Below are 26,805 nucleotides of genomic sequence, written 5' to 3'. Positions count from 1 at the left end.
AGGATAATAATAATAATAATAATAATAATAATAATCAAGCTGCCTTTCCAGAAGCACAGGAAAATCCATTGTGAAAAATGCTACAAATCCTGCCTGTCAGCAAACATTAACAGGCTGTGCTACTTAACATTATTCCCAGTCTTCTATGAAGGGGGGCAAAATACTGTGTACCTAAATATTGTGTCACCAAATATTCTCAGCGCAAATCACTACCCATAACTGCTGGGTACCAGCTAAATAGAATATAGAACAGTGCCCCCATACATTTAGTCATAAAAATTTGTTGAGTAATAAAGAATATTGCAGCTGTATGGGTTATAATAAATAATAGTGCCCCTTTAGCCTACAATAAATAATTGCGTCACTATAAAATAGATACAATTAGTTGAAGATATAAATGCTTTGCTGGAAGTATTATATAAACCACAGTAAAGACCCAGAGAAATTAAATGGACTGCAGCTGTGGATGCTTCAGATGTCATACAGTTAATATCCAGAAACTCTAATTAATAGAAGGGCAGCCAATTCGAAGCGGCCTCTTATCTGTCAAATATGAGAGACCAATCCTGATTAACTGTCCAAGTTTGAATTGCACACCCATTAATCAATAAGAGGGAACTTTTTGTTGGGTCATTACTAATTGAGGTTCTCCTAAAATGCTTGTGGTTTGGTCTACCCAGGATGTAATGTAGCGGTTTCTGACCACTGCACATTGGCAATATCTTCAAACCACAGAATAATAAATATGGTGGCTTTGAGGGCAATACTGCCAGAAATGTGCAGCAATACCACCTACATATTAAATAATTTGTACATTTCTCTCTGGACATTTGTCAAATAGATATAGTACAGGAATCAATTATAATATGTATCAGAAAATATAAGCTATTTAGGGTCAAGACAACAATTGTTGCTAGACTGACAATTTTAGTAGCGCTATGCTTTCCCCTCACTCCTGCACTGTAAACAGCGGCACTACCCTTGGCGTGACCGTGTGCTAGACAAACTCTAAAATGCAGTATGAAAATAGAGGTGTCTGGTATATGTACGGAGCCTGCAAGCATGTGCAGAATTTTCCCTGCATGCAAAAAGTGTTTGCATCTGCACCTCCTGCAGTGCAGCATGTATTGCTTCGATTCTAAGTATGTACCGTACAGTAACTGGTCGCCCTGAATCAACCCTTAGAGGAAGCATGCCATATATGAATAACTGTCTTGTGAAAGAGATCACATTATATTCCAATTTTGGCCCTCATTCCGAGTTGTTCGCTCGCTAGCTGCTTTTAGCAGCATTGCACACGCTAGGCCGCCGCCCTCTGGGAGTGTATCTTAGCTTAGCAGAATAGCGAACGAAAGATTAGCAGAAATGCTACTAAAAAATTTCCTGCAGTTTCTGAGTAGCTCCAGACCTACTCACAGATTGCGATCAGCTCTGTCAGTTTAGTTCCTGGTTTGACGTCACAAACACACCCTGCGTTCGGCCAGCCACTCCCCCGTTTCTCCAGACACTCCCGCGTTTTTCCCTGACACGCCTGCGTCTTTTAGCACACTCCTGGAAATGCTCAGTTACCACCCAGAAATGCCCCTTTCCTATCAATCATTCACCGATCAGCAGTGTGACTGAAAAGCGCTGCAGAATCCACAGCAAATCTACTAAGTTTTTAGTTAAATAACTAAGCGCATGTGCCCTGCGTGCCTTGCGCATGCGCATTTTGCAACAAATCGCAGCATAGCAAAAATCGGCAACGAGCGAACAACTCGGAATGACCCCCTTTGTCATAAAAAAGCATCTAAAAATATAACAGAATGCTCTCTTGACAGAGATGAATTTCCCGTCATTGAAGGCTCTGCCTTATTTTATAATATGTTGTTCATGTAACTGCTAGCGACTTTTTTTTGCCATTTAAGCAGAGCATTTTGTTTTCATTAACGTGAAAGGAAAGTACAAAAACAAACAAATTCTATAGTGTTCTGTATCTATAAAACACATTAAAGAAAAAGAGCAATGGTGTTGTGAAAATAACATCAATTTGCTTTGGGATAAGGCCAATTTACTTGGCACCGAGTCTTCTCTAAATCAGACGTTAGGTTTATGGCTGTCTCTGTCTCTGTCTTGCTGATTGCCTACGAGTTCTAATCGAGATGTCAGGTAAGAGAGACTGGTGATGCTTCAGGATTATTCAGTTAAATGCATAAATCTACATAATAAAATGCTAAAACCCTCACTCTCCTCTACATTTATAAATGCCAAATAGCATATTTTTTAGAAAGCATGTGTAAAAATCAATAAGAGGTTTCAAGTAGTACAAAACATGCATTAGGTGTTATGAGCCACGGCTGTGGCTCATTCCTGTTTTGCATTTTGGTTATGTATTTTATGTTATACTGCTGTTTCTGTTCCCCGTGGGTGTCATGGGGTGTTCGGAGCCCACACTTAAGGAGAGGGTACTGTTATGAACCACAGGTAGTGGTTCATTCCTGTTTTCCGTTTTTGTATTTTATGTTTATAGTTCTCTTGCAGGCCAGGATTTCCCTTTGCTCTGGTTTAGAAGACTCTTGTTTGCTGCCGGTGGTGAGTCTGTGTAATTGCAGCCTGTTCCATGTGTTTGGCCTCGCCTGTCTGTTAATTGCATCTTGTCAGTTTGGAGTCGTGCAACAGGGCAGCTGCACAACATAATTAATTAGGGCTCACTGTTATATTCTGGCTCAGTGCAATACACAGACGCCGGTGATAGTTCTGAGCTAGTTCCTGCCAGTTCCTGAGTTTCTGAGCTTCTGTCTAGAAGTTTCTGTCTAGCTGCTTCCAGCCTTGTTCCAGTGTCTGATCCAGTGTCTGATCCAGTGTCTGATCCAGTGTCTGATCCCGTGTCCTGCCGTGAAGCGTTCCTGTCCAGAAGTCCTGTGGCTTTGTCTGTGCCTGGTCGAGTATCTGGCTTCTTGGTGTCCACTGGTCTGTCGTTTGGGATTCTGCCTGTCCTTCGGTTCTGAGAGCCTGTGTCGGCTACATTGGAGGTTCCTGTCCGTTTGCCAGTATTTGTACCAGTTTCGTGAGTAGCGGCTTTGCTGCGTCCGTCGGCCTAGGCCGCTGTATTCTTTGGTTATATCTGTTACTAGTGTTTTGCAGAGGGTTCTGCATATGCTGTCACCGCCGGTACACAACAGTATTGTGTCGGCATGTGGACAGCATTCCCTTTGTTGTTCTTTTCCTTTGGCGGCGTGCCGCACATATATTTAGTTTTAGGGTTGTTAGTAGCCCCTAGCCTTCTGTTTGCTTTAGTTAGACGTCCCCTTGTTATTATCCTGTCTCGGTTCACGCCTTGTCTCACTCTAAGACCTGGGGGCATCGGAGTTGGGCAGACCTAATCCGCCCTCCAATCGCGGCTGCCGTGTGCCCAAGAAACCATAGTCACGCAGGCGTGAACTGACCACATGGGTGAAACAATGGAGGTAGGCTGCTAGGGGCTATTTCCATACCTCACCTTATTTCAGCGTCCCGTTCTGGTGCTCTGGACTCACTATGCAACATCTCTCTTGTTCTGAGCACCAGGAACGTAACATTATCACCGGCCCTACAACAAAAAAGAAACAAAGCTAAATAGTAGTTTTTTCTTTTTTGGTCAAGTGTCTTGTCTAGAATCCAGTCCTGTCTAGAATCCAGTCCTGTCTAGAACTCAGTGTGCAGAATCCAGTCTGGTGTTTAGAATCCAGTCCTGTCTTGAATCCAGTGCTGTCTAGATTTCAGTGTGCAGAATCCAGTCCGGTGTTTAGAATCCAGTCCTGTCTAGAATTCAGTGTGCAGAATCCAGTCCTGTCTAGAATTCGGTGTGCAGAACCCAGTCCAGTGTCTAGAATCTTGTCTAAGAATCTTGTCTAGAATCTTGTCTTAGAATCTTGTCTAGAATCTTGTCTTAGAATCTTGTCTAAGAATCTTGTCTTAGAATCGTGTCTAGAATCGTGTCTAGTCTTGTCTAGTTTGAAATCCTCCTATGCCTACTATGCAAGCATCTCTCTCAGCCCTGAACTCTGCTTTCAGTGCTTTGAAACCTGAGCGGCTGGAAGTTTTGCAGCAGTCCTTAAAGCAACTACAAAACCTTCTGACCAAAATTTTGCTTATCTTGCCAGAAGTTGTTGAGAGTACATCTATCTCTGAAGAGACTCTTGCTCACCATATGGTGACAAGAGAATCCTCAGGTTCAGTTGGAGAGAAAAAGTTTAAAAGTTTTCTGCGGCCCAGGCTCTCAAAAGAGGAGCGTCTGCGTCGCAGAAACTTAAATTTATGCCTATATTGTGGGGGTTTAGGCCACTATCTGCAGACCTGTGAGTTGCGCAAGCCAAAGTGTGGCGACAAGTCCTGCCCTCTGGCCAAGTTGAGTCAGGATACAAGACCTACTCCTGTCTCTACTGTGGCAGAGGTACTTGTCACACAACCTACACTAAAAAGCACTCTGTCCTATAATTGGGGTCCTTGGGCTAGGGAGCCCCATTATAGATTCAGGAACCAAAGGAGAATGTTTCTCTCCTCTCTTGATTTTCCTGTTGAAGCAGAGTTGCGAACCCCTGGAGAGGTGCCCGAATCCCGGGGTCCTGGAGCAGTACCTGATGCCCGGGGTCCTGGAGCGGTACCCGATGCCCAGAGTCCTGGAGCTGTACCCGATGCCCAGAGTCCTGGAGCGGTACCCGATGCCCAGAGTCCTGGAGCGGTACCCGATGCCCAGAGTCCTGGAGCGGTACCCGATGCCCAGAGTCCTGGAGCGGTACCCGATGCTCTGGGTCATAGAGGGACATCGAATATTATAGCTCAGGTGTCAATACCAGAAGGGGTCTCAGAAGCTGTTACCCCAGGTAGGGACTTGAAAAGCGCAACCCCAGAAAGGGTATCTAAAACCATAGTTCTAGAAGGGAACTCGAGAAGCAAAACCCCAGAAGGGATCTTTGAAGTAATATCCCCAAGTGGGGTCTCGAGAGACACAGCCCTAAATAAGGGTCTAGAGGTCGCTTCCCCAGGAAAGATCTCAAGAGGCATAGCGTTAGTGGAGGTTCTGAAGGTTATAGCTTCAGCAAAAGTCCCGGAGGTCATAATCCCGGGAGAAGTTTCGATAATTATTGACTCAGAGAGAGAGGCTGACGGCCCGGTCCTAGAGAGGGAGGCTGACGGCCCGGTCCCAGAGATGGAGGCTGACGGCCCGGTCCCAGAGAGGGAGGCTGACGGCCCGGTCCCAGAGAGGGAGGCTGACGGCCCGGTCCCAGAGAGGGAGGCTGACGGCCCGGTCCCAGTAAAAGAATCCGAGGTGCTTACCCCAGCGGGGTTCCCGAAGGCCACTGCCCCAGCGGGGTTCCTGAAGGCCACTGCCCCAGCGGGGTTCCCGAAGGCCACTACCCCAGCGGGGTTCCCGAAGGCCACTGCCCCAGCGGGGTTCCCAAAGGCCACTGCCCCAGCGGAGTTCCCGAAGGCCACTGCCCCAGGTGGGGTTCCGAGGGCCACTGCCCCGGGTGGGGTTAAGAAAGTCTCAGCCCCGAGTAGGGTCAGTAGTGACCAGGTCCTAGCAATGCACTCTAGTCAGTCAGATGGGAAGGAAGCAGATCCTGACTCTGTTGATATCTCAACATCTATAATCTTTGATGGGGACTTAGTCCAATTTCTGGCGCTTTACAAACACTATTACACCATCTTGTTGTCTAGACCATTTCTGGGCATCACTTCAGAGAACCTTGTGCTCTATCTGATATATTCCTTTAGAGGAGAGCCTTTTGAGTGGGCGTCCAGCTTAATGAAAGCTGAAGATCCCATTCTTTAGGATCCCCCGGCATTCAGTGATGCAGTTATTAAGAGATATGGTTCCAAAGAAATTGGTTCAGGTTCCTCTAGGTCACCCGTCTTATCTGCTGAGAGTTTACCGTATACTGTAAACTCGGCACAAAAGTCTCAGCCCGTTGTTTTGACTGCAGGATGTGCTTTTCTGTCTTCTACTAGTAGTAGTACTTTGCCTGAAAGTTCAGCTCCCAAGGTTAAGAAACTCTGATTTGAACCCAGCCTTGCTGGAAGGTACCATCAGTTCAGACAATGTTTGGGGAATTACCTTGATCAGACCTCAAAAACTTTGTAAAAAAAAGAAGAAGAAAAAGAAATAATTGCTGACTCTTGCCTTGTTGTGTAAAAAAAAAAAGTTTTTTTCCCCCCCTGTCTTGTGTCCAGTGGCCACCGTCAAAGGGGGGGGCACTGTTACAAGCTGTTTTCACAGCTTGTTTCTGTTTCTTGTCTTTGTCTGTTTGTTCCAGTGTCAGGTTTATTAATGTACACCTTGTTTTGGAAAACCTGAATTTTGGGGTCCGTTGACCCCTCCTCAAGGGGGGGTACTGTTATGAGCCATGGCTGTGGCTCATTTCTGTTTTGCATTTTGGTTATGTATTTTATGTTATACTGCTGTTTCTGTTCCCCGTGGGTGTCATGGGGTGTTCGGAGCCCACCCTTAAGGAGAGGGTACTGTTATGAACCACAGGTAGTGGTTCATTCCTGTTTTCCGTTTTTGTATTTTATGTTTATAGTTCTCTTGCAGGCCAGGATTTCCCTTTGCTCTGGTTTAGAAGACTCTTGTTTGCTGCCGGTGGTGAGTCTGTGTAATTGCAGCCTGTTCCATGTGTTTGGCCTCACCTGTCTGTTAATTGCATCTTGTCAGTTTGGAGTCGTGCAACAGGGCAGCTGCACAACATAATTAATTAGGGCTCTCTGTTATATTCTGGCTCAGTGCAATACACAGACGCCGGTGATAGTTCTAAACTAGTTCCTGCCAGTTCCTGAGTTTCTGAGCTTCTGCCTAGCAGTTTCTGTCTAGCTGCTTCCAGCCTTGTTCCAGTGTCTGATCCAGTGTCTGATCCAGTGTCTGATCCAGTGTCTGATCCCGTGTCCTGCCGTGAAGCGTTCCTGTCCAGAAGTCCTGTGGCTTTGTCTGTGCCTGGTCGAGTATCTGGCTTCTTGGTGTCCACCGGTCTGTCGTTTGGGATTCTGCCTGTCCTCCGGTTCTGAGAGCCTGTATCGGCTACATTGGGGGTTCCTGTCTGTTTGCCAGTATTTGTACCAGTTTCGTGAGTAGCGGCTTTGCCGGGTCCGTCGGCCTAGGCCACTGTATTCTTTGGTTATATCTGTTACTGGTGTTTTGCAGAGGGTTCTGCATATGCTGTCACCGCCGGTACACAACAGTATTGTGTCGGCGTGTGGACAGCATTTCCTTTGTTGTTCTTTTCCTTTGGCGGCGTGCCGCACATATATTTAGTTTTAGGGTTGTTAGTATTGTTAGTAGCCCCTAGCCTTCTGTTTGCTTTAGTTAGAGGTCCCCTTGTTATTATCCTGTCTCGGTTCACGCCTTGTCTCACTCTAAGACCTGGGGGCATCGGAGTTGGGCAGACCTAATCCGCCCTTCAAACGCGGCTGCCGTGGGCCCAAGAAACCAAAGTCACGCAGGCGTGAACAGACCACATGGGTGAAACAATGGAGGTAGGTCTGCTAGGGGCTATTTCCATACCTCACCTTATTTCAGCGTCCTGTTCTGGTGCTCTGGACTCACTACGCAACATCTCTCTTGTTCTGAGCACCAGGAACGTAACATTAGGGAGCCATGCGCAGAGTATGTATTAAAGAGAACAAGTCATGTCCAATATTAGTTTGAATCCATTTTTGACATTATTAAGATTACTGTAAAATGTATTGTACAAATCTGTTTCCACATACATCTGAGTGGAGAACAGTAATTCTTTTGAATGTCTTATTTGGTCACATTAACTAAAACAAGAATTTGGAGATTTTTTATAGGATTTATTTTTTGATTAGTAATGTATTTATTTAATGTTTGCCTATATCAATCCAGGATACTAAGAGCAGGCTACTGCAGGCAAATATATTAACAAACAGAATATATTATTGGACATGAGTTGTGCACAGATTTAGCCACCTATGGTCATTCTATTTCCAAATACAGTATGTAATTGAGAAATGTTTGTGTAAGGAGGTTTAGAGTAGATGTGATATTAGGTAAGTTAGTAAGTTTAGCTTGAGACAGGTCAAAAATATATTATAGAACATTTCTAAAGAAGTAAGACATTTGAAGCATTTTCCAAGTCTGTAGGAGGATTAATACAGTATCTCTTATACAGGACTTTCAGGGGTCAAGTTCTCTTCATAGTTAGCAAAGACAATACAGTGTACAGTGCTCTGGAGTTATCAATGGCTCCTTCATTTCCTTCAAACTACACATTCAGTACCTTTTGCAGTCCTTCTTTTTCTGTCTCAGAAATATATCCAGGATCAGGTTCTTTCTCAACCTGGGGACAACTAAAACCCTCATCTACTCACTGGTCATCTCCCGATTGGACTACTATAACCTACTCTTATCTAGCTTCCTTGCCTCCCACCTCTGTTTACACCAATGTGTTCTCCATGCTGCTGCCCTGTTCATCTTCCTATCCAATGTTCTAAATCTTCCTCCCCTCTACTACAAGCCCTACACTGGCTCCACTTCCACTTCAGAACCCAATTCAAATTTCTCACACTCACCTACAATGACTTCACCCAGCCTCCTCCTATTTACGTCTCTGACTTTAACTCCCTTCAGACCCCCACTGGCTCACTTCGCTCTACATATGAATACCATCTCTTCTCTCAACTGATTACTTCCTCACCCACCCGCCTCTAAGATATTGCCCGTGCTGCTCCCTACCTCTGGAACTCTCTCCCTCTCCCTATCAGGCTCTCTACCGCTCTATAAAATGTAAAATGTGCTCTCAAGACCAACTTCTTTATCATAGCCTTCCAACTCTCATCCTAACCCAATGCTGCATGCTCCTAGCTGACCTTCTTCCCCCATCTATTTAACCCTCGTCTTTCTGCCCTTCCTTTTTAGAATGTAAGCTCTCATAAACAGAGCCCTCTTCCCTTATGTGCTGTACCTTCCCTTACTTATACCAGTATCTAGTCCCTACTGTCTACAACTGCATCTACTCCTTGGGTTCTACCTCTCCGCTGCTTATTTAAGTAATATGACCACTGATGCAGCAATATTTACAGACCACATCCATGTAATAATAAATAAATAATGTCCTGTAATGTTCTGTACTGCTTTTTATAAATAATATGGGCAATGAGTCAAAGGATAGAACCCAGACCTTATGAAATTGTACAGGATGGATCTAACAGGTCAAATAAAAATAATAATAATAAGTAAAGTGATATTTTATGTGCCCAAGTGCCCCTACTTGTCTGCCTAGTGTTGGGGCACACCCAGTTTGCATTCTTTGGAAACAGCCCTGTACATTTGCAGCTTGGCCATTTAATAGGAACATTCATATGGAGCAGCCATTTCAATCATTTAAACTTATTTTGTTCAGTTCTTCTTAAATATTATTGTTTTGTTATTAACTTAGGATATAAATCAACATAGAGTGAGAGGGCATTAGGACTGTATGTATTACATGCCACTTTTGTGTGTTTAAAGCATTTTAATAAATTTGTTGGAATGTCCCAGAAATACTGTCCATAATGGAATTGTAAGGTGTAAAATCTGTCCCATTATAATCATAGGGCTGATACTGTGCAGGAAAATTGAGTCTTTGTGCATGGAGGAGTGGGCTGCGCACCCTCCCACAAAGCAGATCCTGTCTTGTCACCCCTGTATTGTATTTAAATCTCACCCTGCAAAATAAAATTGTAACATTCCACGGCAAAACTACTCACGTAATCAGTAATTGGTAATGAGCAGGGGCTTTAGAAGTTTTAGCAGATACGCTGTATAGGAGCAGCAAGCTTGCATACTCTCCCAATTCCCGAACCTCGGGTACTACTCCTGGCTGCCCGGAAGAGTATTCAAGTCTCAGGGATGCTGCGTCCACCCAGTGTCTCCCAATTTCCAAGTAAAGTGGCCGCTCCAGGCAGGCGATGATGCAATTCATGCTAAATCGTGTCATCATAGCCACCCTCCTGCTTTGCAATGCTGGTAATCTTGGCATTATGCACTCACCCCCCCTTTACAGCACCTCTACCTCTGCATACCCCCTGCTGTGCCAACCTGCCGCCTTCTAACTTTCTCAGAAGCTGAACACTGATGATATCTACATGTGTTTCAAACACAGGGGCAGATGTATTAACCTGGAGAAGGCATAAGGAAGTGATAAACCAGTGATAAGTGTAAGGTGATAAAGGAACCAGCCAATCAGATCCTAACTGTTAATTTACATATTGGAGCTGATTGGCTGGTGTCTTTCACCTTGCACTTATCACTGGTTCCTTATGCCTTCTCCAGGTTAATACATCTGCTCCACAGTTAGTTGGGTTATTGATCAAAGTGTCGACAATGTCTAGGTCAAAACCAAATAGTCAACATGCACAAGGTCAACTTGGTCAGAAAGTCAACTGGGTCGACAGGTTGACACTGAAATGGTTGACACATAAAAAGTTAGACATGAGTTGTTGATTTTTTTTGGTGCCAAATTGCCCTTCCAGCTTGTGGACCCCCATTAGCTCAGCATAGATTACCATTCTCAATTGTAGTCTAAGTGAATAGTAAAGTATAAAAAAGGAAAACAAATTCTAAAAAACTCATGTTGACCGTATGCTGTGCCGACCATTGTCATGTCAAGCATTTGAACCTGTGAACCTTTTGACCATGTAGACCATATGCGTGTCGACCATTTGGTGTCAATCTTTTGCCTGTCAACCTTTTAACTGTTGACCTATCATCCGGATACCATTGGTTGCAAAATCAATGTCACATGTCTAACAGGAAGTTGCTGCTGGGCCCCTCCAATAATGTCATATGGGCCCAGCTATTTAGTGTTATGCCCCTGATGGATGCACATTTAAATCTCCATTGCAAGCAGCTGTTTCAGTACCAGCAACAATCACACTATACATATTAGTAAAATATATATTTTTTTTTTTGAGAGGGTGGGTGGGATTAATATAAATAACCAGTGATTTTTTTTTTAAATGTAGTTGAGTCACAGATAATGTCATTTATTTTAAATGTATTCTAAATTACTGTTGTTATTTTTTTTTAAATGCAGATTTATATTTAAAAAAAACACTATTCAATTAAATCGGCAGTTGCACGAGCTGGGCGCCTTTAGGGGAATTCTCACTGGGCAAATTAGAAATAATTAGAACACTGAATATTCATTTAGGGGTTGTACTAATTACACAAATCTTTGCTCTGTGTGATTTCTGAATACTTAGCCTACATTGGGACTTGACTTACAATTGTATGCTGATGTTTACTATAATAGGGAGGTATCACTGTTTCCTACACAACAAGCTCTTATTTTATTTCAAAAGTGCCTGCACTGTGTATAGACTAATTGTGCCTCTGAGTTCTGCATTACTTTTGCTTTCTGTCCCCTGCGACTTTCTTGCCACTTGACCTGACACAATATACACGCCAAAACTCGCTTTACAAACTCACTGAAGCAGCAATTGTAGAGAAATCAATTTCTTGTTCTTTGGTTCTTCAGAACTTTTCATGAATCATAAAAGCCTCTATTCTTCCTTATCTTTTGTAACATCTTCTAGTATATGCCTTCTGGGGAAATTTGGTTGTTTTTAATTGAAGTGATCCTGTAGCTCCCAGTTCCAACTTCCAAACAGTGGACACAATCATTTTGTGGCCTGAGCAACAATTCAGCCAATCAGTTAACTTTCACATTACCCTCAACTCCTGACTGACTGTTTGATTGCAGTTTTACTTGAACTAAAGGTATGTGGCCTATCAGTTAACCAGGCGCCAGAATCAATTGCATAATTGCAGTGCTTCATGTTCTTTTTCTTTCTTCCTGTAAATAACCCCTGCCCCAGCCCCTACCCCCAAACTCTTCCTCAGGCTTTGGGACAGTTACAATGGCTTATACAAGTGTCAGGATTCTCAGAAACACCTTCAGATATCTGCAATCAAATGCATGTAGCAGCCAGATTCCTACATTACTTTATTTATATCTTTTAATACTAGTATAAAAAAAAAACACAGGTGAAATACTAGAATTCTTACTAGCTTTTATAGAAATATTTTTACTAGCAAGGTGGACATTTCCTGTTTTTATTAGAGGTGAGCAGGCTCAGTTTTCAGAAAACCAAACCCACCTGAACTTTGTTTCCGAGTGAATTAACCTTTTATTGGTGCACACTGGTGTCTGCAAAAACTTATTGGTGTGTGCCACCATTACTTCAATATAAGCACAGTGATTCGCAGCAGTGTATAAAAAAAATAAACCAAAAAAACTTGTGTGTGTTCAGGGCCCGGCCATTGCACTGCATTTATACTATAGGCGCTGTGAGTCGCAGTGTGAAGTTGTCACTTGTAAAAAAAATAAATATAAGAAAAAGAATTGTGTGTGTTCAGAACCAGGCAGGGGCATTGTGTTACAATAACGCTCAGTAGGTGCCGTGCCACCCTCCATGTTAATAATGTAAGCACTGTGAGTCCACTGGCGTATCTATAATGTGTGCAAACTGTGCCGTGCTCACAGAATCCTGGGTCCAGAGGGGCCCACACACCCTGCACCCATTTTCTTATACTCACCTCTCCGTCGGCCTGGCGCTAGCCTCACGGCATCAAAAACCACTTGGAAAATGGCCGCTACAGCTATTTTCCAACACATGCACAATGCCAGAATCAACTGCGCCGCCAGAGAGGAGGGGGCCCAATCGGAGCCTATACACAGGCCCCCTCCTCTCTTAAATCACCTCTGTGTGAGTCGATATGGATCATGATCAGTCGATGGTTGAGCAGAAGCAGCAACCAATTACTAATGTTGTGGCTGTTGCCAGTCATGACAGTAATGCAACATCTACTAATAGTGTACCAGGAGGCGTAAGGTTTAGGAAAGGGCACCTGTAAACAAAGCTGAAGAACAACTTGTGTGTTCACATATTCCTGAGTATAGTCTAGGCCAGGGTGTCCATGTTCACTATGTGTGAGTCTGACATTTCTGATACAAAATGGAGAGCCATCCGAGATTCTGGAGTCTCACAGACTTTCCAGGAGAGTAGGAAAATGTGGCATAACCCTAAACTCATTTCACTGGCTCCTATTAAATAGACAGTCACTTAGTAATAGAGGATTTTGATTTTCACATCACATACTGTATCTACAAAGTGGAATGAAGAATATATTTGCTAGTCTAGCTCCCCCCGTTATATGCTGGGAACTAAAATGTATTTAATTAAGCTGATTTACTTCACTGAATTGCTTCGTGGGATAAAAACTATCTCATTTCTTTTATTTTGCATAATAAAACAATTTGTAATTCAAATGTGAAACTTCCAGTACAAGACAATTGAATTTTTTTTTTCCGGGAGATGTGCAATGATTGATATTAGAGATGAAACATATGTCAACAAGACTCACATCTTGTCTCTGCCAATCCCACATGAAAGAACGAAAAACTATCACACAAATAGTAATGTTTGAATACGTCTTATACAACTAAATACACAGTAGATGGGGTTTGCGTGTAAGTTGCAGAGTTGAATGAATCTTGAGATGCCTCTGACTCAGCATATTAGCAAAAATGCCTAGAGCTTATTACTTTTACACATACAGTATGCTATCCCATCCACATGGGCCCTATTGTCAGTTTCCCAACCATAACAGCTGTTATGTCAGTGTGAACAATGTTTGCAAAGTTAAGGGTAGAAGGCCACTTCCTGCAAATAACAGAAACGACATATGCTAAACTCTGAGGCTGCATATTCCCACAATACCTGGCGAACGGATTGTGCAAGAGATCACAGAGTCCTTTGTTGGTACTAGAGATGAGTGGTCCGGATACCAAGGAATCTGAACCGCTCCGAACCCTGGGGATCTGAGTCCACCTGAGCTGCGGCTTGGGTGTTCCCACCAGACTCAGATCCCACTTTGAGGCCGAACATCATCCTCCCGACATCAGGATTCCCGTAGGACGTGGATTCTGTATAAGGCACCGCGGCCGGGACACGGCACCATTTCACTGTGATGCACGCTGCTGAATGCTGTGCTGTACTCTGCTGTGTTGGCTGTGCTGAAACTCAAGATTTACAAGTGGCTGTGCACATTCTAAGTGACTGTGTGGGGGCACGCTGCACGCTGCTATATGTTGTTTTGTATTGGCTGTGATGTGTTTAGAGATGCCAAACTCACAATTGGCTGTGCTCTGTATAGTTACTGTGTATAGGTGTATAGGAGCATGCTTATGTATGCTGCACTGTACTATGCTTTAAACTGTACTACAGGTATTTGGTGTCCTTTACCATAGTGCACTTTGTTCACATGCATCTATAAGCCCTGCGAGTGTATGCATTTTGGACCAATCTGCAAGTTGAAAATCTGAGAAAAATAAATAAATTACAGTATATACATGCAGTGCATGTATGGTGTGTAGTAATGCAGTGTATGTACAGTAATGCAGTGTTTGATGTATGTATGCATGTGTATGTATGCAATGTGTGCAGTGTATATGTATGCATATATATACTGTATGTAATTTGTGCAGTGTATGTATGTATGTAGTGAAGCAGTGCAGTGTATGTATGTATGTATATATATATATATATATATATATATGTAATGTGTACAGTGTATGTATGTAGTGCAGCAGTGCAGTGTATGTATGTGTATATATATTTATGTAATGTGTGCAGTGTATGTATGTATTGCAGCAGTGCAGTGTATGTGCGTATATATATATAAGCAATCAAGGAAAAAATGGCATCACTCCAGGTCTTAAGGTGGTAAAATCTTCAATTAGTGTAGTTTATAAAACATCAACTACACTAATTGAAGATTTTACCACCTTAAGACCTGGAGTGACGCCATTTTTTCCATGATTGCTTACACATACTGTTGTGGAGGGCACCCAGGCACTTATGCATATAAGGACCAGGAGTGCCGGGCATTACTTTTGTTATATATATATATATATATATATATGTGTGTGTGTGTGTGTGTGTGTGTGTGTGTGTGTGTGTGTAATATGTGCAGTATATGTATGTAGTGCAGCAGTGCAGCAGTTCAGTGTATCGGGGAGCATGCGGTCCGTGGCAGCAGTGAGAGCTGTCAACGGGTTGCGGGCAGTGGTGACGGACAGCTGACAGCTGACCGCGGATTTCTGGGAAGCGGCTGACGACCGTGAGACAGTGAGACTGGCTGGGCGGCCTCTCCACCTGAGCCTGGGAGTCTCCGATGGCCGGGGAGGGGGAGATGGAGCCGGGGAAAGAGGAGGAGCGGATTTCTGGGGAGCAGCTGGCGGGCAGTGGCGGCAGTGAGACTGACTGTGGCTGGGCAGCCTTTCTCCACCTCAGCCTGGGAGTCTCCGATGGCCGGGGAGAGAGGAGGAGGCCATACATACAGCGACAGCTCTGATTGACTCCTCCTCCTCCTATTGGCCTAGCTCTGTGACTCTGTGACTGTGACTCCGCCGAGCGTTAGCCACACAGTCACAGAGTGACAGATTTGGGCAATTATATAGGAGATATATATACTGTAACTAAGGTCTATTGTTTGTACCGCTGTGTTTATGTGCATCTATAAGTCCTGTGATCAACCCAGCTTGAACTGGGCTGCAGGTTAAAAAACAGAAAAATAAGAAATATATGTATTGATTTATTTAGGTTCTATTGTCTGTACTGCTCGGTGCGCTTTACCCTAATGCACTTATCTTACATGCATCTATAAGTCCTATGACTCCATGCAGTTTGAACTGCGCTGCAATATTAAAAACAGAATATATATATTTGTACTGTTTATTGCGCTTTATCCTTGTGCCCTTTGTTCAAAGCCCTGTGACTCCATGCAGTTTGATCTGAGCTGTGAGTTAAAAAAATAAAATTTACATATATATATATATATATATATATATATATATATAGATAGATAGATAGATAGATATATATGCTTGTTTCTTACGAGTAAGAAAAGAGGCGGCACTCCAATGGTTAAGGGATCATGACGACGGGCATATGAAGATTCACTAAACTTTATATAATCCCTTAACCATTGGAGTGCCGCCTCTTTTCTTACTCGTACGAATCAAGCACTATCTATTCGTATGGGAAGGCACCCTAACATCATACAGTCATCCGGAGTGCTAAGCCACTGCTGAAGTGTGTGTGTATATATTAGTGATGAGCGGATTCGGTTTTACTCGGTTTTACTCGGTTCTCAAAACCGAATCTTATTGGCTATCCAAAACACGTGACATCAGTGAGCCTATATATATATATATATATATATATATATATATATATATAGTGTGTGTTGTTTGCATTGTTCTGTGCACTGTACCCGGGTACACTGTGACAATGTTGTAAGCAGTGGGGTGGTCAAAATTTAATCAAAATGACTGGAAATTATTGTTATTGAGGATAATAACACTCTAGGAACAAAAGAAGCGCCAAATCATGCAATTTTAGCTTTTTGTAAAAAAAAAGCAAAGCAAATCCAAAACCAGTCATGGTGGTTTGGCAAATCCAAATCAGGGCGATGAATCAGAGCCAAATCCAGAAAAAAAAAAGTCCAGCATACATCTCTTATTGGCATACTTCACGGGAGCATGGAAGATGAATGCTACATTGCTTATGCGTTCTTGATGGAAATCTATTTATATAGTTATGGTTTTTGTTATTTTTCAGTCTTATTTGGTAGTAATAGTATATTTCTCTGGATATCATTTGTGATGTTGGATTTGTTACACTCAAGGGCATAGCTACCATAGATGCAGGGCATGCAGCTGCTATTGAGCCCAGAGCTGAGAAGGACCCACCTTCCCTGTAAAAGTAACATGTTTTATATACATTTTTTACCATTAGGGGCCCTTACAAACTTTTGCCTTAGGGCCTGCAATATTCTTGTTATGCCTCTGGAACTGCTCATTGTAATGTGGTATAAAATTAACCGTAGAGAACTGGGGAAATTTAATGTGGCACAATATGATGTGGAGGTACTATAGTAGGACATAGTATGAACTGGCGTCACTGAATGTCATAATGTGAATTTTGTGGCTGTTATGTTGCATAATGTATATTGTTAACCCTACAATGTTACATAAAGTGAACTACAGATGTGTCTTCATATATCTAGCCTTAATACGCCATACAGCACAATATGCCTGGCAGGAGTAAGCCACCAGATCCCATGAGACTCCACTAGCGTCAGGTGTCCCTTTTTTTGCCGACAATGTGTCTTAATCACAATGCGATATGACTAGGACAAACCAGGATATAGTGCTGATTATTGTTATATACGTCACTTGTATATCTGTGCATGACTGTCATGGACAGTTTTTGTTATAATAAATATATACTAATGAAATAAACATTGTCAATTATTAATAAAAGTTGTTTTGTATTACTAAAATATATTTAATTCCACTTCAAATGTGCTTTTAAGGATTGGGGGTTATATATTAATGGTACTATAAGCTGCTGTAACAGAGATTGGGGAATATCATCGGCAAAATATAGCAAAATTTGAGGTAGGCATGGAGATCAGCTCCAGAGTCCTCCCTTTGCTCCTGTGAGTATGGCAGAGTCCAAAGATACATGAAGCCCCTCATAGTTGCAGTGCTGAAATGGAAAACCCAAACAGGATATCACTGCACATGCACCGGCCCTGGACATAAGTAGAAGAGTACTGCAGGTGCTGTAGGCCCACTACAAATACTGGGTGCTACCTATTCTACTTTTGCCTACAGTCATGCATGAGGTGATGCTCACCAGGAGAGCATTGCAATTGGAATATGTTGCCATGGAAAGTTTTTGCATCATAAATATACTAATGAAGTAAAAAATCTCATTATCCAACTACAGCTGTTTTATTTTGCTCATCTTTCATGTATTTGTTAGAATGTTTTTAGGTACATTTCACTAAATTGTGAGCATACAGTACAGTATATATGTTTTCTGTGCTGTAACAGTGTTGTCTGTCTTTGGTTCCCACCATCCAGTAGTGCTTTGGTTGGGGTATCCCACTTTCCAAAAGGACTACTTATATTAGCTTTTTGTAGCCTGTATTTAGAAGAGGGAGCAGCCAAGTCTTGGCAGGTAATGCAAACATGCTTAGTGTATAATTACTTATTATGGGGTCTAGAGCTAAAGTGGAAAGAGATAAAGTACTAGCCAACTAGATCCTGTCATTTTTCAAGCACAGCGTGTAATATAACAATTATATTACACACTGTTTGGCTGGCACATTATCTCTTTGCAAGGCTTAGTAAATAGACCCAAGCACAATAGTACATTAAAGTTGTGTATTGTAGCTTGGCTGTATGGTCCCATTGCCGAACTTCTCAACCTGTGAGCAGTTTAGCCACACACTTGGCAAGACAATTGCACTGATCTAGTCATCCAGACATCGTACTGAACAATGATATTGCAGTGGGAAGCTGGTCTCCAGTGCTGCTCTATGATTACAACCAATGACCTTTAATATCGGACAGCATTCAAGATAAAATTTGGTCCACTGATAGGATTTTTATAGTTTAGGATGGAACCACACACTTTATAGTTGTTATGGAATGTATGAGGAAACGTGCACATGTGTGTATGGAATTACAGCTTCAATTAATGGACAGCAATCTTTACCTTTGGCGAAACTCATCAAAAAACATTTTTCTGAAATTTTCTGTTAATTGTTCTACTTGAATATTCAAGTTCTGAAGCTAAAAAGAATGAACTTAAAATGTACCTATTGTCTAGTCTGCATGAAGGCAGCCATCAGAACTAGTGAGATTACTGAGGTATGAGGCACAAAGTATTAATGCCCTAATGATACCACAATTGATAGGCTGAATATTGTTTTCCTTACATAATGGCTGCCTCCACTCTCTGTAGGCAACTGGTTTAATTTAAAATAAATATGTGGCAAATGCTGTCTTCTGATATCTTCTTGTTTTTGTTTTCCAAGGGAGATGCATTAGCAATGCATGGGTATGTGATGGCGATATTGATTGTGAGGACCATTCTGATGAGGATAATTGCGAAGGTTATATGTGTGGACCACCCAAATACCCCTGTGCTAATGATACCTCCATCTGCCTGCAGCCTGAGAAGCTCTGTAATGGGAGAAGAGATTGTCCTGATGGATCTGATGAAGGCGAAATCTGTGGTATTAATTCTGTTTGAATAACTATATTTTATTTAATTTGTCGGGGTTCTTAAAATCATTCATACCGTGAATCTTCTGCCAGTTGCTGATCAACTGCTTTTTTGCTACAACTCTCAGATGATCATGGGAAGTGTTGTAGCATCTTGAGAACTGCAGACTATCTATATCGATCTTGTGGTGGCAAGAATTCAAAAACATTGTTGAAGTTTCTTTACTGTCAGTTGTAATATATTATTCATTTAAAGACAACCACTAACTAACTAGTGTTAAAATGTTATTTTCATTTGACATAGCCCTGATCTAAGTCATGTAACCATGGGAGAACCATGTCATGGACCCCCACCATTGTCTGAACTCTGCAAGTGTGGCAGAGAAAGTCAAGCAATTGAAAGCCAAGCAGTTTAAGTGCCGAGTCTGTTCAGTCACTTGCTGGTATAAACTGACACAAAGTGATTATAATATTTCCATTGCTTGGTTGTCAGTAACAAGACATGTTGCTGCAATGATGGGGAATTGTTGTATCAGTGACTCTGTGAGACATTTGCGGACCACCAGATTGCTTGGCAAAACATGATAAAAAAATTCCAGTCTTATTTCAAAGTAAACTATATGAAAGTTCTCCAGAATGTAGTATACTGTAAGAGAAGGTTTGGCTCTTGGACTAATGATACATTTAGAGTTACTGTATATGTATGGTACAGCAGGTTGAGATTTGTGATGGGGCAAATTTACCAACAACCACATATACAGTGTGGTTGAGATAAGAAAAGTAGCCCCATCCAGCATTTGTCAAAGTAGGGGGGCAAGGACAGAGCTTCCGAAAAATCTCTGTCCCTGAGATTGCCTTGAAGCAAAGTGATAGCTTTGTGCATTCTGGAGCTTGGAAAATACAATTTGCAAAGAAGTCCCAATAGAATGCTCTGGGGGCTGCTTTTGCAGTCAGAAATGGAGGGACCACTGCTGATACCTGCTGCGGTCTCTCCATGTTACAGCTAAGGATACTTAGATTTTGTGAGGATCCCCAGAAAATGTCTGTTTTTTGGGAATTTTCTGCCGAATAGTTTTATAAATATGCCCCGTAGACTGTAATTTTAAAGGCGATCTATTTTGATTCCATCGACAGGGGCAAATGCCTGCCCCTGAATGGCAAGCTATAGTCTGCCTCATGCAAATTGCAGTGTACGTAATATTTCTGACTTACTGTATACAGCATAGAGCCAGCCCGCCTGAACTGAATACTTTTTTCCCCGCAGATGTGGGCACCATTCCACAATCCAAGTCTTCTGGATGTATATTCACACATAGGTCTCCTTACATACCGGATAGTGTATATACTGTAATTAAGAATTAACACTATAGACCCCTAATGGTGCATGTTCTCCTAGTTGGTACACAGGTGTATTCTACTTGCTGACACAGTTTAAAAGATCCATAGGTGTTGTTAATTACTTCAGTTGTAATACTGAATAGATCTGTAAAATATTTACTCTTACAGAGAGTCTAAAAAACTAAAGGGCCCTACACACTATGCGATCCGCCGCTGAGCTGCCCAACGGCGGATACGGCTAACGGGCGACCCGGTGGCAGGGGGTAATGATGGGGGGAGTGAAGTTTCTTCACTCCCCCTGTCACCCGGCTTCATAGCAGTGCAGACAAATATAGACGAGATCCTCCACATTGGCCTGCATGCAAAAGCGACGGGGCACCAGCGATAAATGAGCGCGGGGCCGCACAGCGTTCATCGCTGGTGCCTCCACACTGAAAGATATGAACCGTATCTTGTTCATTAATGAACGAGATCATTCATATCTTTCATTAATATCGCGCAGTGTGTAGGGCCTATAACTTTTTATACCAAATATATTTATATATTATAAATAATATAAGTGGTCAGTAAATGATTAAACATCCTATCATAAATATACATATGGTATAAAAGTTTACCAGTAGGAGACAAAACTGAGTTTTACAAGCACATGTTCTCCCACTTCGTGGCAAGACATCTGTCTCTTCTTGCTGGCAGTAGCTCTCTGGCCTTTCTGGTCTGGTGCACTGTTTGAGAGTTCAGAGACACACACACACACACACACACACACACACAATATGTTAAGAGAACTTGCTGCCACTGCGCATGCCCAGCACCTTATTTTCATTCTTTGTACAGCATTTCTATTAAAAGTATATACTATTGCATGATTCAAGCTTCTAGCTGGTTTGGGCATGTTCCTGACAACTGGAACCCCCTCCTGCATTTGCCTAGGATTTTAGAACAGATACTTATATTTGAAACAGGTGCTTTCTCTTTTTTTTAGGATACCAATGGGTTGAAGTACTACGAGGTAGTCTAATGGTTGGCATCTTGTCTTGGTGTGCAAGGGCAAAGTCACTTTCTACCCATTTGTTAAAATTGCCCTGAGAAGCATATTGGGTTTGATTTGGAGGTGCGTGCAATTGTATGCACAGCTGCAACTGCATGCACACCACCAGCAGATAAAAGAGCTCTGGTCATGCCCATGCAACTGCGAAAATGGGGGCATAGTGGCACTAACAGCAAGGCCACGTCGCCTGGCTGTGGTCACATACCCTAAATTTAAACGTCTGTGTCCCTCCCCCCAACTTTAGAAAGTGTGTGTGTGTGTGTATATATATATATATATATATATATATATAATATCTATGGTTCACCATCCCCTGTCCTGTCCTGCTGTGTGCGAAGTGCATTTCCAAGTCCCAGAGCGGATGACACGCAGAGTGCTTTCGCGCTTATGTGGTGGAGGATACTGTAAGCTACACAATATATGAGAGAGAAATACACTATCTCTCTCTCTCTGTCTCTCTGTGTCTTTTTTTTAACTGACAGTACACCTGTTTGGGGAAAGTAATGAGGTACAGGGGCTCTACCTGGCATAATGTGTAGTAGGGGCTGTACTAAGGTGTAACATGTACAGTATAAGGGTTTCTACCTGGCATAATGTGTATAAGGGGCTCTACCATAGCATAATGTGTATAAGAGGCACTACTGTAGCGTAACATGTATAAGGGGTACTACTGTGTGGTGTAATGTGAATAACGGACACTACTGTGCAGTGTAATGTGAATTGGTAGTATTATGTTGCCACGCCTCTTCCCTATGAAGCCATGCCCCTATATTTTTGGTGGGCATCTTCAGCACGCACTGTCCCTATATTAATTTTGGTGGGGACACCAATTCCCTTTCTTGCACAGAGAACCAAAATGTCTAGTTATGTCTCTGTTGATGACTGCTCCCTTTTGAGAACACAGTGCTAGATTTTTCTTTTTGTGGATACTGTATTTCAAGAGTTTTCACCTAATAATACATGCATCCCTGCACATAATAAAAATAACTAAAAAAATTACAAAAGGCACTGATGCCTCCAGCAATAACAGCCCTAGAGATAACAGATATATTAACTAATGTATCTGAAGTGGCAGAAAATATATATATATTTTTTTCAATAATTACAATTCATGTGAATTTTCAAATATAAGTCCATCATTTTATATCTTTGTAAGTTTTCACTATTTGGGAGTTATGCAGCCAGTTTCCATGCTGAGATTTTTAGTTCTACCACAGCTGTAGTCAGGCCCGGCGACAGGTGGGACAAAGGGAACACTTGTGCAGGGTCCCGAGGTTCAGGGGGGGCCCAAGAATCAGGGACACAAAAAACAGGTCCGCAGTACCAATATTGCTTTTTAAAGTATGGATGGTGTAATGGTTAGCATTACTGCCTCACAGCACTGAGGTCATGGGTTCGATTCCCACCATGGCTCTATCTGTGTTGAGTTTGTATATTCTCCCCATACTTGCGTGGGTTTCCTGCGGGTACTCCAGTTTCCTCCCACAATCCAAAAATATACTGGTAGGTTAATTGGATCCCAACAAAAATTAACCCTAGTATGAATGTGTGCACATGTACATGTGGTAGGGAATATAGATTGTAAGCTCCACTGGGGCAAGAACCGATGTGAATGGCCAAATATTCTCTGTAAAGCGCTGCGGAATATGTGTGTGCTATATAAATAAATGTTAATAAATAAATAAAGTGTATGCTGAAACTGCTAAATATAAGTAGGAAAACAATTAACAGGCCTCCTAAACACTCCCCCCTCTTTTTACCCTATCACTTTGTTCAGTCCCTGTGGTCCATGCTGTATTGCCATCATTATCTATGTTGCTGCGCTGGCGCTTTCTGTATGTCCCTGCTACCGTCACTGAACAGCTGGGTAGCCCAGGAAAACCACCTGCCGGGGTCACTGATAGTCTGAGTGAAAGGCTCCACACAGAAGCCCCCGCAGCCCCACCACTGTCCAAGCCCCCCCGCAGCCACACCACTGCACCCTACAGACAAGAGGGAGGTGAGTTCCTTTCCATATAGCATATATATGTGTGTGTGTGTATCTGCATATATATGTGTGTATGTGTGTACATTTGTAATATATATATATATATATATATATATATACATATAGAAGAACGTATGGTGGCACTCAGAAAAAATGACTGCATAGGCAACGCTGATGCGGTCAACGTTTCAGGGATGACTCCCTTTTATCAAGACACAACCAGCACCCTGTAATACAAAACATATATATATATACAAAACCGGTACCTTACCAGACTCCAATCGCGTGGCTCCATCCGCCTCTCCCTGCCGCCGGACGATGACGTCATCGGCACGAACCAGTGCCGGGGATCTGCGTCGGGTGGGTAGGGGGTGCGGCTCCGCACACACGTCGAGGCGCTGCTAGGCAACCGCAAACAACAGGAAGTGCAGACAAACAAAGATATCGCTCCTACAAATAAAAAATACAATTACAAAGCGTGAAAATAACAAACGATTAAAAACACCTAAGAGAGTATATCAATACCAGGCAGAGCCATCTTATACAGCAGAATACATTATTTTACGGACAGGCAATATAATTTATATGCTGATATGCTGATATGTAAATAGCTATATATCACAAAATACATTATACTCAGCAAAAACGTAAAGGCAATATTACATACTCCCTCATATCTGTGGAGGGATACCCTACCACTAGATTAATATAGCTTCAACACCATGTTGTAAAGCACCATTGTGGCTCCAATATACATAAAAAAAGGTTATAAACCATGAATTGAATAAGGTGTAAATTGTAGATTACAGGAAGCAATTAAAGCTTAATGCCTCATTGAGGCCCAACGGGTGAACCGTTTAAAGTGTCGTGCTACTGGTAGGTCACTACCTCCGCCTTCTAAAGCTGCTCGTATACTAGACCTGTGTAGGGCAATTCTCTCTTTAAACTGTCTGATGCTTTTACCGACATATAACAGCCCACATGGGCACTTAATGTACTAAACAATGAATTTACTGCTACATGTCAATGTGTGCTTAATGTTAAAGAGTTTGCCAGATCTAGGATGGTTAAAAGTGCTGCCAGGTTCTAGACAACTGCAGGTGGTGCACCCTGTGCACCTGTAGTTGCCCGGTTTACGGGTCAAAAAATGTGGCAATCTTACTTGACCCAAATCAGAGATGTCGATATGGACAACTATGTCCTTTATGTTGCGGCCACGTCTATATGCTGCCATAAGTGTGGTGTCCTTAAAACAGGGTAGTTCCTTGTCTCTAGCAATCACTGGCCATATGCCCTTAGCTTGGCGGTGTCATTTCTTACTAGCAGTCATATAATCTTGTGTCCAAATCATTCTCTTATGAACCTTTTGAGGGTCTTTGGAAAGTAAAGTGTCATGTCTCGGTGTACTAAGCGCTTTCAACATCGCCTGCTTCAGAGATTTTTGAGAATAACCTCTAGCTTTACATTTTTCTGCCATATTTTGCATCTGAACTTTGGCATCTTCCTCATTACTGCAAAGCCGTCTAATTCTCAGAAACTGCGAAAATGGAAGACTCCATTTCATAGGTTCTGTATGATGGCTACTAGCCCTCAACAAAGTATTGCGGTCAGTGGGTATATAATACATACTGGTGACAATATTGCAATCGATGTCTACTGAAATAGCCCTGTCTAGATAGTGGACAGTGTTGTAACTACAATCAAAGGTAAACTTGATAGCTGCATCTTTCTGGTTGACCTGAAACATCATGTCTTCAAACTCCTGTTGTGTACCCGACCAAATCATCAAGATGTCGTCGATATACCGACAAAATAACATGATGTGTTGGGAGTATGACACATTATCAAAAAACAGCTGCTTTTCTACTTCGCTCATGAATATGTTCACGAAACTGGGTGCCACACAAGAGCCCATGGCACACCCAGTTCGCTGGCAAAAGTTTTTTTTTATCAAACAGGAAATAGTTCCTGTCAAGAGTTAATGCAATAAGTTTGACAAAAAAATTAATATCAGGACCTGAGTATTCGGTATTAGATTCTAGAAATGCTTGCCTGCATCACAGCTATACCCCTATCATGGGGAATGCTGGTATATAAATGAACTACATCAATGGTGCATAACAGATACCAGGCTAGGAGAGGTGAAAAGGATTGCAATAATCGAATAAGTGAAGTAGTGTCTGTCAAACATAAAGGCAGTCCCAATATCAAAGGCTGTAAGTAAAAGTCGAGATATCTAGATAAATTATAATATAACGAGTCTCTAGCGGCGATGATAGGGCGTCCAGGTGGATTTACTGCATCCTTATGAAGTTTAGGGATGGTATAGAACGTCGGAATACTCGGCCATGTGACACTTAAAGCTTCTTTGGTTGCCGCTGAAATTATATTGGTAGACACTGCTGATTGTAGGATCAAATCAAGTTCCATTTTGTATCGCGAAGTAGGGTCCTCATGGAGTATTTAATAAATTGCTGTGTCATTCAATTGACGATAGGCTTCCTTTTTATAACTTAATAGGTCTTGAACTACGATCCCGCCCCCTTTGTCCACCAGGCGGATCGTGATGTCGTCATATTTTCCAAGATTACTGAGTGCCACCTGCTCATTTTTAGAGAGATTATGTGGTCCTTTGTATATTTGTGGAGTAGCTTCGTTAATGTAGGATTCCAAACAGCTGAAAAAACTTTTTATGCTTTTATTTTGTGAGGAAGGGGTGAACAGTGACTTCTTGTAGATGGGGATTTTTTCAGATGAAGAGAGGTTCTCTTGAAAAAATTCTTTGAGTTTGATGCGTCGGTTCAATTTGAACAAGTCCACTTTATTGTTGAAGACATCTGGAGTACAGGTGGGGACAAAGGATAACCCTTTGTTTAACACGTTAACTTCATCAATTGTGAGATGTCTAGAAGACAGATTAAACACTATGTTTTCTTTCGTGACGTTTTTGGCGGCTTCCCTCCTGTTTTGGCCCCCCACCGACGGGTCCTGGCTCTTTTGTACGCTCGTTTTTTGAGCGAGTCCTTACACCTGAATTGGATTTCTTTGAGGTGGATGCCGCAGCACATTCTGTGTCACTTGATGAGATGGCTGTACTCGATTGATCAGTCTCAAGCGGAAATTTCCTGGGTTGTCGACGCTGTCTAGAATTTCTTTGTGATCTCTGGCCTTTGTTGTACACCCAACTATAGACCTGATTTAGGTCGTAATCACGATTCACCGTTGTGCGTTTAGCTTTCTTAAAGGCTATTAGGTCAGATTGATATTTATCAATTTGTACTGACAATTTCTCTAGCCAATCAAGCGGTGCTTCTGATTGAATCTTA

At 42.3% G+C, this 26,805-nt stretch overlaps 1 protein-coding gene across 1 annotated transcript in view; it reads left to right on the top strand.

The window, feature by feature from the left end:
* LRP1B (LDL receptor related protein 1B) overlaps positions 1 to 26,805 on the top strand; it is a 1,835,733-nt gene that overhangs the window by 950,471 nt on the left and 858,457 nt on the right. The window contains exon 22 of the mRNA XM_063932605.1: positions 18,914 to 19,114. Within this exon, the coding sequence (XP_063788675.1) occupies positions 18,914 to 19,114 (201 nt within the window). The remainder of the gene's footprint in view (positions 1 to 18,913; positions 19,115 to 26,805) is intronic.

Source organism: Pseudophryne corroboree, chromosome 7 (genome assembly GCF_028390025.1).
Source record: "Pseudophryne corroboree isolate aPseCor3 chromosome 7, aPseCor3.hap2, whole genome shotgun sequence".
Lineage (NCBI taxonomy): Eukaryota > Metazoa > Chordata > Amphibia > Anura > Myobatrachidae > Pseudophryne > Pseudophryne corroboree.
The sequence above is the reverse complement of the archived record's forward strand: the minus strand, read 5'-3'. Positions and strand labels throughout refer to the sequence as shown.